Source organism: Martes martes (assembly GCF_963455335.1).
Source record: "Martes martes genome assembly, chromosome: 4".
In the NCBI taxonomy this organism is placed as follows: Eukaryota; Metazoa; Chordata; class Mammalia; order Carnivora; family Mustelidae; genus Martes; species Martes martes.
This window is the reverse complement of record NC_137891.1, coordinates 33,680,893-33,694,415: the sequence shown is the minus strand read 5'-3', so window position 1 is coordinate 33,694,415 and position 13,523 is coordinate 33,680,893. Positions and strand designations below refer to the sequence as shown.

General features: G+C 31.3%; 1 protein-coding gene across 28 annotated transcripts in view; it reads left to right on the top strand.

The window, feature by feature from the left end:
* The window catches only part of RIMS2 (regulating synaptic membrane exocytosis 2), a gene marked incomplete at its 5' end in the record, with an annotated part of 588,318 nt that overhangs the window by 298,297 nt on the left and 276,498 nt on the right, over nucleotides 1–13,523 (top strand). For 16 of the 28 annotated variants that reach the window (XM_080803098.1, XM_080803093.1, XM_080803114.1 and 13 more), the window contains 6 exons: nucleotides 902–969; nucleotides 2,806–2,925; nucleotides 5,391–5,490; nucleotides 6,448–6,571; nucleotides 8,205–8,251; nucleotides 9,630–9,742. In XM_080803098.1, the coding sequence (XP_080659224.1) occupies nucleotides 902–969; nucleotides 2,806–2,925; nucleotides 5,391–5,490; nucleotides 6,448–6,571; nucleotides 8,205–8,251; nucleotides 9,630–9,742 (572 nt within the window). Of the gene's footprint in view, nucleotides 1–901; nucleotides 970–1,111; nucleotides 1,321–2,805; nucleotides 2,926–5,390; nucleotides 5,491–6,447; nucleotides 6,572–8,204; nucleotides 8,252–9,629; nucleotides 9,743–13,523 lie in introns of all 28 variants that reach the window. The other 12 variants (XM_080803094.1, XM_080803113.1, XM_080803090.1 and 9 more) reach the window with 1 other exon arrangement.

Genomic DNA, 13,523 nt, shown 5'->3' with positions numbered 1-13,523 from the left:
CGCTAGAGCTTAGCACAATACATAGCAAATGGAAGGTATTTAGTAAATATTTTTAAGAAAAAGAAAATACAACTAGAGCTTAAAAAGATGCATATGTACACATATAGAATAAAAAGAATTTTTTTTAAATGTAAGGGGAATAAGAAGCACATACATCTGGGAAATGGATATTCCTTCTTAGTTGCCAATTATATACATTGTCTGACAAAATTATTATAAAAGTATACCTTTTATGAGAATGCAATTTCTGCAAAAAATTTGAGAAATAATTTCAAAGTAATTTTAAGTAATTCCTGATATTTAAGTAAAGTTGATTTCATTTTTACTAATAGAAATTCAGTGACCCTGTTTTTTTCATTTTCATACAAAATTAATCTTTTGTGTAACCAATTCTTCTTTTTTAAACCACCCCGGTTTTTTGGGTGGAGGTTTCAACATTATAAAGAATATCATACTACATTCCAGAAACAACATTTAATTACTTGGTTTTTGGTGTTTTTTTTTTTTTTTTTAATGTTCCTTAACCTTTGGAGAACAAACTCATGTCTGTAGGCCAGCATGGAAAAAAATAGCATGAATAACAGACACAGTGGGTAGTCTTTTTCTTTTTTGAAATATATAATTTTTTTCATTTTTATTCCTGTTTATTATTAGCCTTTTCTCTTCTTTCAGAACTTTTGATCTGTAGGATCCATCTAGAGTACATAAACTTTATATTCTACATTCTATAAATTTGGCTCATTTGGAATCTTAGCTTTCTCTTGGTATATATAGTGAGTGCTGCAGACAAAGTTCTTGAAACCAGACAGGATCACGTAGTTTAAAATGTTTATAATGTCTTTGTCTGTCCTTTCTTTCGCTGTCTCCTTTACTGCACTCTTTGTCTGTCTGACTCTCACAGGAGACATGGATTACAACTGGTTGGACCATACGTCTTGGCATAGCAGTGAGGCATCCCCAATGTCTTTGGTGAGACATGTGGAGCCTTACTATTTAATTTTCGTTTTTCATTTCACTTTTCCTTTTTTATTTACACCTTTGCATGTTTTCTTTTTTGTATCTTTTTTTTTATTATTATTATTTTTGTTTTATTTTTATCCCACACCTGTAGGGGACAGTCAAAAGGGAAAAAGAAAAACTAGTGAGCAGGCAGTTTTGTCGGACTCTAACACCAGGTCTGAGAGACAAAAGAAAATGATGTACTTTGGTGGCCACTCTTTGGAAGAGGACTTGGAATGGTCTGAGCCTCAGATTAAGGACTCTGGGGTAGATACCTGTAGTAGCACAACCCTTAACGAGGAGCATAGCCATAGTGATAAGGTACTGACATTGTGGAGCCTGCCTTTTAACCTGCTCATTTGGTCTTCGTTTGCTCTCTGTCACTCATTCAAACAGAACATAATAAAAGGACAGGGCATTTCAAGGGTCAATGTAGCATTTCTTAAGGTGCAGAAAAGAAAAACAAAACCAAAACAAACAAACAAACCAAAATACTTCTTGCTTGCTTTGCTGTTTTTGTTGTTTGACGGCATACCAAAAAATAAGTAAATGAAATAAAAAATTAGGAACAAAGGAATGCTTTGTCTATGGTCGCATGAGAGAACTTTGTGATGTTTTCATAAACCACAAATATAAAGAATTTTTGGATTGGCTTATTTGATTGCTTGCATATATTTTCCTTGGGATGAAAATTAAATTATTAATAGTTTCAATCCCAGGCAAAAGGGAGATAATTGGGTCTGTTTGCACAGAAAAAGTTGTTTTTCTTTTTTCCCTTTCACTGTCATTTTGCTCTTTTGTTTTATTGTCATAGCATTTTAATGTAGTATTAATTAGTACTAGAACCATTGCCATCTGCTTTGGTATTTATTATTTTTGCTTTTAGAATAGTGAGACTTTTGAAATCTTTTTACCATATAGATTGATTGAAACTTGTCTTTTGCTTGCCAAATTTTGCATGAAGATGTGCATGTTACTTTTAGATGACTATGAAACTGTGATTACACAAATCGTTTACTTTGTTATTTGACATACAATTTATAATGGATGGTGTCATGATTTTTAAAGGGCTTGGCTCTGCCCTGAGAAAGAGATAAACTCCTAATATTTTCAAGCTTATTTAACAGTGGATATACCATGAATTATCTAATAAACTTAATTTACTAAATAGATTAAAGACCCGAAAGAATCAATGAACCTACGAAAAGTGAGAAATATAAACTAGCCTCACCTTCGAATTAGGTCTCTTTCTCTCATGCAGATTCAACTGAAAAGTTACTGGGGCTTGTGTATTTTTATAATTTTAATCTAGAAACCTATTTCAAAGAAGCCCCTACCATAGGTTCAAATTTGATGTGTTTCTATAATTTTACCTTTTAACTTTTACTGTAATTAAGCCTTTCAAAATCTCCAGTAGTGTTTGAATATTAAAATATCATTTTAAATGAATCTAACCTCATAGAATTTCAATCTATCTTTTCTGTCATGTGAATTTTTAATTAATCTTCCGTGTATAGGTAGTTTGCATATATTTTCAAGATTTCTCAGATTTCATAGAACAATATAACTGCAGTAATGTGTCAGGGCACTGTAAGAATTTGCAGTAATTGGATTTCGAAAAATCTTGAGATTATAAAATTGAGCGTCTGCATAATATAGTAAGCCCTTTTGATCAGTGTGTTAAATGCAAACTGGTTTGTGTAATCATAACACTTTGGAAATCTGGAGTTTAGATACATTGTACAACAAGGGGTCATTTATCATAAAAGAAAATTAATTTTTTTGTTTGTTGATGTAATATGTCAGCACCCTGTGACGTGGCAGCCATCTAAAGATGGAGATCGTTTAATTGGTCGCATTTTGTTAAACAAGCGTCTAAAAGATGGAAGTGTGCCTCGAGATTCAGGAGCGATGCTTGGCTTGAAGGTATGTGATGAAATACGAGATTCTGGCTCTCCACTCCTTACTGATTTATGAAAAAACCAAAAATTTAACAACTCTTTCCAATTTATGCTAACTTGGTGGTGGTGTTTTTTTTTTCCCGTTTCCAAGAATTCCCAAGTATTTGCACTCATTACCCCAAACCTTTTCATTTTCAAGTATTACTTATTCCGCAGTAATTCTTAAATATATGATTTTGGAAAATAAACTCGAGTGATATGCTTGAATCCTGAATACAGCTCTCAAACTTATTTTATTTATACAGTTTGTCCTTTAAGTCTGTATCTGTGTTTATACGCTATTAAAACAATGGCTTTAATCAATTACTAAATATGCAAACTTGGGAATGTATATATTTATGACACAGTGTTTAAAGGAAAACCACAGGCCTCAAATAGCATCACTTAGGTTAAGGCCCCATGTCAGTAAAACAAAACTTAATCCCTAGCTTAACACAGTTTTAGCCCCCCAGTAGTGTAACCTCTGTCCAGTCAACGTGGAATTTCCTGGTCAGTACTAGGAAATTTATTGATAGTCCCCCTTTTGGAGGGCAGTCTTGCCTTAACAGTGCATTCCTTGCTAATAAATTCTTTTTTCATATATATATATGATATATATATATATCATATATATATATATTTTAATGCCTTTTCTCTGCCTTTGAAAACCTTTCTTTTGTTGAGCTCAGCAGAGCTGTCTTCAGCTTGCTAGATGAGATGCTGCCCAATTCATGAATCACTTAATAAAGCCAATTAGATCTTCAAATTTAGTTGGTTGAATTTTGTTGTTTAACAATCAGAATGTAATTTTTGTTTAAGCGTAGGAAAATGTGGGCGTGTGTGTATTTGTGTGTAGGAGAAAGAGAATACTGTTTAAAGTCTGGAAACTCAAAAATACTTATGTTAGGAGATTTACTATAAATATTAATTTATATTTGACTGTAAAATACCAGGTAGTTATTTGGTAAGTAGATCAAATAGAACTCTGTGATTTTTTTTATTTTTTATTTTTTTATTGTTGTTGTTGGTTTGTTGTTATTGTTGTTCGTCTGTACGGTGAATTAACAACTGAAGTGAAAAAAGAGTAAATGGTTTTTAGAGTTAAGCAACGGCCATGGAAGTTGTCCTATAGAATATAGTGAGATATTAGAAAACTTTGGGTGTAAGTGGAATTGGCCAACTAATATTTATTGGGTGGCTGCCCCATAGCTGGCCCTTATCTGAGCATTTTACTTGTATCAGATTATTTAACGCAGCAGATGAGAAATAGGTTTAGAGAAGTGTCATAACTTGCCCACGGTCACAAAGATGATGATGGAGGTGAGATTTAAATCCAGATCTGTCCAACAGAGTGTTAGAGCAGTAAAAAGTAGAGGTCAGGAAGTCTTGGTTTGAATCCCAAATAAGTCATTAATGGCAACATGACATGGGGCAACTAAACTTCTGTTAGCCTCAGATTGCTCATCTATAAAATGGAGATAATAATGCTTATTGAATTATTATAATAAACTTAAATAAAGCAATATAAAAGCATTTAGCACAGTAGCTAGCACACTGTAAGATTTTAAGAATAATGATAGTATAAAGTATCATTAATTATTATTATTAAAGTTTATCAAGCCAAGAAAGTTTTAAAATATTCCAACTTAGGAATAAATAACATAGAAAAAGCCAGTGATTTTTTAAAATTCAGATAACATTCACTCAATTTAGAGAAAAAAAATTAGTAATGAAGTTAATTACTATTATTTGCTTAACATGCTATACAGTTGATATATTGCTTGAATGGTAGTTGATCACAAGCATTAATTTTGTAAGAGGCCAGTCTTACAGGTATCCATATGACTCCACAGCATAATTGCTAATATTTATTTTTCCTCTTTCTAAAAGATATGTATTAATAGAAATATAAAAATAGAAAAATTGGAATGTAAATGGCCCAAAGTTTACATGAGTTATAATGAGATTAAGTACATTTTGTAATTTTCTTAGAGAAACTCTATCACTATCACTTACATTAATCAATGAGTCTGAGAGATTACTAAATAATGGAATTTTGGTGGGTTATCTTAACTGTAGTCAAAGTAACAAATATTTATGTGATTAAGATATTTGAAATCTATAACTAGGAACATTAATATAATTATATAATACTATAATAGCATGTTTTTGGAAATGATAAAAACAATTCTGAGAGAAATTACAGTTTATTAAATTCTTTCTAAGGTATGTGATTTTTTTTTACAAATAATTGTGAAAATTTTAGAATATGTAAAAAAAAGTCCACTCATGGAACATGTAGTCAGTTTCTAATAACACTGTATTATTAAAAATTATTTTTAGAATATTATAGTTTTAAAAGCTACAAATTGTCTAGTTATTTTTTACTTGAATCTTCAACTATGTTCCTTTGAACAATATGCCTGTTTTAACACTTTTCTCTTTTAAAAGGTTGTAGGAGGAAAGATGACTGAATCAGGTCGGCTTTGTGCTTTTATTACCAAAGTAAAAAAAGGAAGTTTAGCTGATACTGTAGGACATCTTAGACCAGGTAGGTTTCTATCTTTGATTATTTATATTTAAACTGTTAAACTCAAGTAGTTATGAAAAAGTCATCCTCACTTAGAAATGATTTGACCAAAAACCAGGAACTCATTTTTAACTTAAATAAAAAAATCTCTATTCTTAATGGAAAATGTAACTATTATTTCTTGAGTCACATTAGATAAAAAGATTTTTATATTTACTGATTCTTTTGGCTGATGGATATTCTTATTGTGTATCTAGTATTAATCTATTTTGCTTCCCATAAGGCTTCATTTTTTAAAAAATTCCAACAGTTTAGGAAACAAACATTATAGATAAATACATATTTTCTACAATGTGTGATTCCTTATCTCTTTGGTAATGGATACTATTGGAGAGATCCTTGAGTGCCTTGAAGAGAATATGATAAGATGATAAGTATTAAGCCTTTTTTATAAGAAACTGTAGTGGCGCCTAGGTGGCTCAGTTGATTAAGTGTCTGTCTTTGGCTCAGGTCATGGTCCCAGGGTCCTGGGATTGAGCCCTGCATAGCATCGAGCTCCCTGCTCACTCAGCAGGGATTCTGCTTCTTTTCCTTCTGTCCCCGCCACCCCCATCCCCGGCCACCCCATTGGTGCTCTCTCTCATGTGTGTTGCATAGATATTGACAAACCTAGAATATAGTCATAAAATTTTCAAAGAGTTAACAGACTTTAATAATTTCTAGAATTAGATTCCTATTTAGAAACCACAGAGATAACTTTTATGTAGTTTTATCCCTCAGACCTTTGTCCTTTTGGGTAAAAATACTAATCATCCTTATCATCAAATTTTATCCCAGTGGAACTGTTCTCAGTATGTCGCACTCCATGACGGTGACTTTATTCTTTGAACCATTGCAGTTTAAGAGTGCTTTGGTTTCAAAGGCATTTTATCGGGTTAGTTTTCTTTCTAAGATTATCATTACTGGAATACACTCTAGGTGATGAAGTATTAGAATGGAATGGAAGGTTATTGCAAGGAGCCACATTTGAAGAAGTGTATAACATCATTCTGGAATCCAAACCTGAACCACAAGTGGAGCTCGTTGTTTCAAGGCCTATTGGGTGAGTTGGCCTGTGCATTTTATGCACATACTTTATAAGTTGACTACTATTGCACATTTGTAGTGTGCAATCTAAAAATTGGATTGCTCTATAAAAATTACTGTTTTGAGGACAGTGCTTTTTTTCTCCTTTTTTGCTAAAATAGCTCACCAAAAATCATGCCATTTCTTTATCTGATCATGCTAGAATGCACAGTTATTATAGAAGAAGAAGAAATATTTAGGTGTTTATTATTTTTATTGTGTATTAGCTTAATAGGGAGCAAAAGGCATAGTAGGAGGAGACTATAGTAACTATTACTTTTAGAAGAAAGTTCATGAACTGTAGTCCTCTGCATTGTGAAAATAAGCGTCAGTGAACTTTACGTATTTTTTTCAAAATGGAGATTTCAACATAGGAAAGAGAGGTCCCAAGGGCACACTGTTCCTAAACAGAGGGAACAGTTTAAGGAGCAACATGATGTGTTTAAGGAAACAGACAAAAAATAAGCAAATACCAAAGTACTCCTTGGCTTTTGTAATTTTTTACCTCTAGATTCAATTAGCAATTTCCAAAAGTTGGCAATAAATACAGTCTTTTGTACTGTATGCTGATAATTTCTCATTAAATATCACAGCAGTGTTTCCCTTATAGAAGCTTATATTCTAAGCCAATATAAGAGATATACCTATAACTAAGTAAAAGCTATAGAAAAAATATATACAATGACAGCAAATTATTAAGTGCAAGTTTGGGGTAAGAGTATTTGAGGGTGGAAGCTATAGAAATTCTTTTTTTTGTTGAAGAATACCAATACCCTGTTGTCATTCATTTAGGAAATGATTGGACTATATTATTTTGATCTCTTTTTATGCTGGAAAAATGACTTACATTGGTAACTTAGTTTTATTGAAATGTTCCTTTCAAAGTAATGAATCTGGCACATGAAGTTGGAACTTTGTCATTTTTCTTTTGTAATATGGTAAAACTGCAGTGTATCAGCTTCGTGTATTAATCAAATATATTTCTTGGTATTAAAGTATCCTCTAATCATATTTTTGCTTAATATCTCAAATTCATAAATATTCTTTTATATATTTTTCTGAATGACCTTTACTATTAAAATCTATCAGTCCTGGAAAATCTCCAACAAAAATGTCCATATTTTGGCATAAATTCAGTTACCATTGGTAAGTCCCAATGAAAAACTTGTTTGCATTTTTTCCTCAATGGAGTTAATACATTTAAAAAATTTCACCCACAATCTGAATCTTTAAATTTTTCTTGTGGTGATATATTATTTATAACTCAATATTTGTTGATTAAAGAATAGAATAGGATTCAAATATATCATAAAACCTATCTTAAATTCAAAAATTTATTAGAATGGGCAGTCATGTAGTAAAACACATAGAAAATGAAATATGTTTTTATAAGTCTGCTATAAATCATATGACTGTTCATTCCTTTTGAAGTAGTTGAAGTTAGTTCAGAACACTTTGATTAGCAATAAAGTACTACGGCTTGTTTTCTCTCACTTATGTAACACTACTATCATACAGTTTTGTTCATTTTACACTGATTGATGATCATAAAAATAGCAGTTGCATTAATTGATGAACCAATTTCTTGTTTTCTTGTTCTGTCATTTCAGAGATATCCCTAGAATCCCTGATAGCACACATGCACAACTGGAGTCCAGTAAGTCTCATTCATTCTAGAAGAAAATACTAATATTGTCATTTTCCAGGGGTCAAATGAAGTATTTTATCTATTAATATGAAGTAAGAAATAGAATGATCTTATTATCAAATACATAGTTATTGTATAAATGAAAAATTTAGTATTATTTCATATTATTGTGGGATAAAGTACAAAATTCTATAATATTTTAAGATAGTTTTTTTTAAACACGCCGTCTTAACTACTATGTATTTTTAGATGGCTTTATTAAGGTATAGTATAATAAATTGCACTGAAGTACACAATGAGGTAAGTTTTGGCGTACAGATGAAACCAGCATCACAATAAAAATAATGAACATACCCATCTCTCCAAAAAGTCTCACCCCCTCCTTCCTTAATTTCTTCTAATTTTAAAATTTACTACTTTGTAAACTAACCCTCATTAAGTGGCGGGAATGCTTGGGACAATCTAGTGAATCATATCCTAATTTCTCTTTTTAGAAAATAGGATAGTAGTTCTGATTTGGCATCAGAGTAGTAATGGAACAATAGACAAATAAGTTTAAGTAATGTTAAATATGTAAATGCTTTTTATTACTTGTGTTTGAGTGCAATTTCAGGTGTTAAACAAATGGCTTTTTTCCAGTGAACTAAGTTTCTTGATTGATTGAGAATGGAGTAAGGGGTGTTCTAAAAGGAGAGAGGAGATGGGTTGCCATTTGAAGTCTGTTGATCAGGGGAGACCATATTGAAAAGGAAGTGATTGGAGCAAAGCTTTGGAAGAGTGACTATCTGGGGGAAAAGGTTTCCAGGTACAGAGACCAAGTGGTGCAGTGTGTCTCAGGCAGGGAATCCTAGGGTGTGCCGGGAGAAAGCAAGGAGGCAAGTATTGCTGCACCAGAGTGAGCAGTGGGAAGGATGAAGGACTGGGGAGACATGGCAGCCGAATTGCATAGAATTTGTGAACCACTGTAAAGTCTACTACTTCGTTTTGGGCTTTTATTCTGTGGGAAATCAGAACTACATAGGTTGGTTTTGAGGAGAGATTTATGTTAAAATATGACTACTGTGTTGAAAATAGTTTAAATGGAGTCAAGGGTGAAAGCAGAGAGAGTAGTGAGAAAACTATTTTGATATTTAGTATTTTATTTGGTGACTTAGGCCATTGGTGGTAGCAATGGAGTCGATGAGAAGTGATCGGATCCTACAATAATTAAGAATATACTATTAAAGTAGATTTTTAACTTTTATTTCACAATGATAAGTGACTTTAAAACAAAGACATAAAATAAAGACTTAAAATAAATAAATAATTTAAAAGTGATAGGGTAAAGATTATTAAATACTAAGGAAGAGTAATCATTATTGTTCTTTATGTATAATTGCCATTTCAGGTTCTAGCTCTTTTGAATCTCAGAAAATGGATCGCCCTTCTATTTCCGTTACCTCTCCCATGAGTCCAGGCATGTTGAGGGATGTTCCACAATACTTATCTGGACAGCTTTCAGTATGTAATCACTACATTAATTTCTGTTTTTGGAATACCAAGTACTGTTATTACTATATGACAATAGCTTTTTGTAAACCAACTCCTTTTAAGAATGTAATTGTGCTTTTAACCATCAGTTTTCACATTATTAGTAGTTTTGATTAATTGAAATTTAATTTTAATTATTTAGCATAGAGTTTCCTTGTTAGAGTATATTAGATTTTCTGGAATTTAATGAGAGAATTTGTGGGGATATCTAAAACCTTTACTTTAGTAATTTTATTCCAAAATTCAAGGTCATGATTTTTGCTCAATATATTAAAATGACTATAATTTGTCCTAGACTTTGAGAGAAATCCGATTGCTTTATTGTACAAAGATGTATATTTAAGGTGAAAGTAAATTTTATACATTCCCTGCTTTTCAAGTTTAAGGAAATTTGATATGAATTTCATAGTAAATAATTGGGGTATGAATATTGCTGAGGTATTATGATACTTGAAAAGCTTTGGTCACAAGCCAAACCTGAGTAAATGGGGAAATATATAATAGATAACTGAGTATACTGGTGATTTCATAGTAAGTGATCCCTAATCTTGAACATTTTATATAAAAATTAAAAATTCAGTTAGGCATTTTCTGCCTATATTAGAAGAGCTTTGCAAATTTGAGTCCTCACTTTTTATCAATTTCTTCAGTTGCCATTCTCTTTTTAAACTATTTAAAATATTAAAATATCTAAATTCATCCAGTTGCATTTTAGAGATATAATGCTGATGAGTTACTAAACTTGCAATTTTATACGTATTAAGAACTATTTAGATTCTCAAAATCCAGACATTGAATTTTGGATAAAAAATGTTATAATTGAAAACTAAACTATTCTTGGGCTGTTGTTTTAAGAACAATAGGAAAAGCTTTTTTTTTAATCAGCTACGCAATTTCTCCTTTTATTTTTTGGGGGTAGGGGAGGTGTTTGATTTTTACTGAAGAATTTTTATTAATTAAAAGCCATAGGAAATATAAGCAGAGTTAACATTAAAATTATTGTAATAGTTATTAGACATATCTATTCTGGAGCTATTTTCATCACAAAAGTGACAATAACAGAAAAATTATGCAAGAAAGAAGTTGAGATACTATTAGGAGCTTGTAAATGTCCTACTAAAATGAATTTCTTCTCTTTATTATTTTCTTTTCCTTTCTCTCATAAACAGATTGAACTTTTTCACTTGAAGACAGTGGTCTTTTCTCATTTTCTATATAAGTAGCATCTTTCTACTTACTCTTTTACATGTATTGACAGCATAGATGTTGTCATTTATAGTTACAAATGTATATGTATTTTCTTCCAGCACTTTAGAAAGTGATAATATTAACCTTATTTATTAAATTATTATGGCTCCATTCAGATAGTCCATCTTTAAATAATACTTAGCATGGCTGTATGATGCCAGTACATAAATGTGTGTGTGCGTGCATGTGTGTGTGTTTGTGTGTGTATATTGGCTTCAGTGGGTGGAGGAGGGAGTGGAAGTGGAAGTTAGACTTTCATAGTAAGTAAGTACCATTTTGTTACTGTCTTTGAAATCCCAAGGCCTTACAGAAATTGGACTGGGGAGGGGTGGGGGAAGGTGGAGGAGCATAGCAAAGGCATTTAGACAAATTTCAAATTCAGCTATTTTTTATCATGTTTCAAAATGAATATACTAGAAAGGTAAGACTTAAATATTTGGGGGAAATATAGACATAAAGTTTTACTTCTAAGGGTATAATTAGTGATTTAAAGTCATAGGATTTCCATTTATAAATGGTGTTAGTTTAAAGTCCATGTAATTGTAATTTAAAATGTGTACATTTTATCACTTTCTTATGACTTAGAAAGGGTATGTTCCAGTAAGATAACATTAATAAGTATAATACTTACTTGTTGTGGTAAATCTAGAGAGTCCAGATAAGTAACTAAAAAATCAAAATCACCTATAATCCCACCACTCAAATGTAACTTTTCACATACATACAATTTTTTAAACAAAAGTAATAAATCTATGCATAGTATTTTGAGACCTGCTTTTTCACTTAGTCACATATTGTACATTTTTTCTTGAAAATTTTTTCTTTAAATATTTTTCTTAAAATTATTTTAAGAGCTATTATATCATTTTAATTTAATTTGCTATTATGGGACATCTTGTTTGTTCTTAATTTATATTGCTATAAACAATGATGCCATGGAAATCCTTGAATATAACTCTTACATATTCTGTTAGGTCAGACAAAATTCTTTTGTCAGGATAAATTTTCAGAAGTAAAATTACAATAGGAAAGAAAAGAAAAAAATTAAGATTCTTGAAATCTATTGCCAACGTTTTCCTCAAAAGTGTTTTTATGACATTAATCTTCAGTCATCTCTTCAAGAAATAATATGTTAAGTTCTGACCCTAGGTCAGCCATAATATTAGTTGCTGAGAATACAACAGTGAATGAGATAGACATGGATTTTATCCTCATGAAACTTAATTTTATGTTTATTCTTTGCATGCAAAAAACCACAAGATATATTATTTCTAATATATTTAACCCTCTGCCTAGGAACTGGAGACAGTTTTTGCTCTAATGATATAGAGTTTAGGAAATACATCCACATATGTCACCTTTTGGGAAAATTCCTAGGAAGCCCCAAGGCAACATTACAGTTCCTATCTCCTTCTACTTATTTTACCTTTATAAATTTTTATTTTGGTGAGATTTTACCTGGGCTCATAACTCAGAAGTTTATGATGTTGCTAATTGCAGAGAACAAAGATAATTTGTATGGTACGTGAGCTGACCTCCTAATATATTTATCAGTTCATGGACTGATAATTTCTCAAATAGAAATATACATATAATTTAAATTGTTGTTTAAACTTTCACTTCAAGGTTATTGATGATTTTTAAAAATTTATGCAGGTTAATTCCTTTCTATGCTTGAATTCTACTGCTGCTTGTTATTATCCTAGGGCATAGCTGTAAAAGTGCCATTAATACATTTGGTGAGAAACTCAGTATGAGCTCAGGTTTATGACACCTGGACTATAGGTTAGCCTTCTCAGTGTCAACACTCCCTAATTTTGATTCTTTTTAAAACCTGTGTTCTAACACAGTTCAACAGTTCCCTTCTGTAGAGGATTACTTTTGTAGTTCTTTCAATATTTTTAAATTAATCTGGAGTCTTTGGCTAGTTTTTGATAGAATGTTGGGATAAAAGACAACCATCAGCTCTTTTTAAAAATGAGGAATGGCTCAAAATTCTTTATGTAGGAACACATTGATTCTTTTTGACAGTCATATTTTATTTAACTTCTAGGTCTGTGGTTGATTTACGGCTACAATCTTTCCCTACGTTACCTTGTTTTAATATTTTTCTGACTATTTTTAGTGATTATTTGCAAATATTGTACATATCCATTTTGTATGCCCATTTAAGTGGAATAGATAACTGAAGAATAGGTATGTATTCTTCATACCTCCTTAGAAATTCTATAGCCTTTTTAAACCTTTCCGTAAATGAAAGTGTTTTCCTTTGAGCTTTTGTTTATTATGCCTTGTCGTCACAACCTTTTTATTCCAGAAGCCTTGCCTAAAAGGAATGCCCTAAAGATGGTAGTGCAGTATGGCAGAGTGATATTAAAAATGCAAAGCAAATTATGTATAAATTCACTTCTTTTGTGACTCTTGTAACTGTGTTGTTACAGGATTCAACAGACATTTCCTGTTTAAAATACGTGAATTAGTATTAGTTACAAATTATAATGCC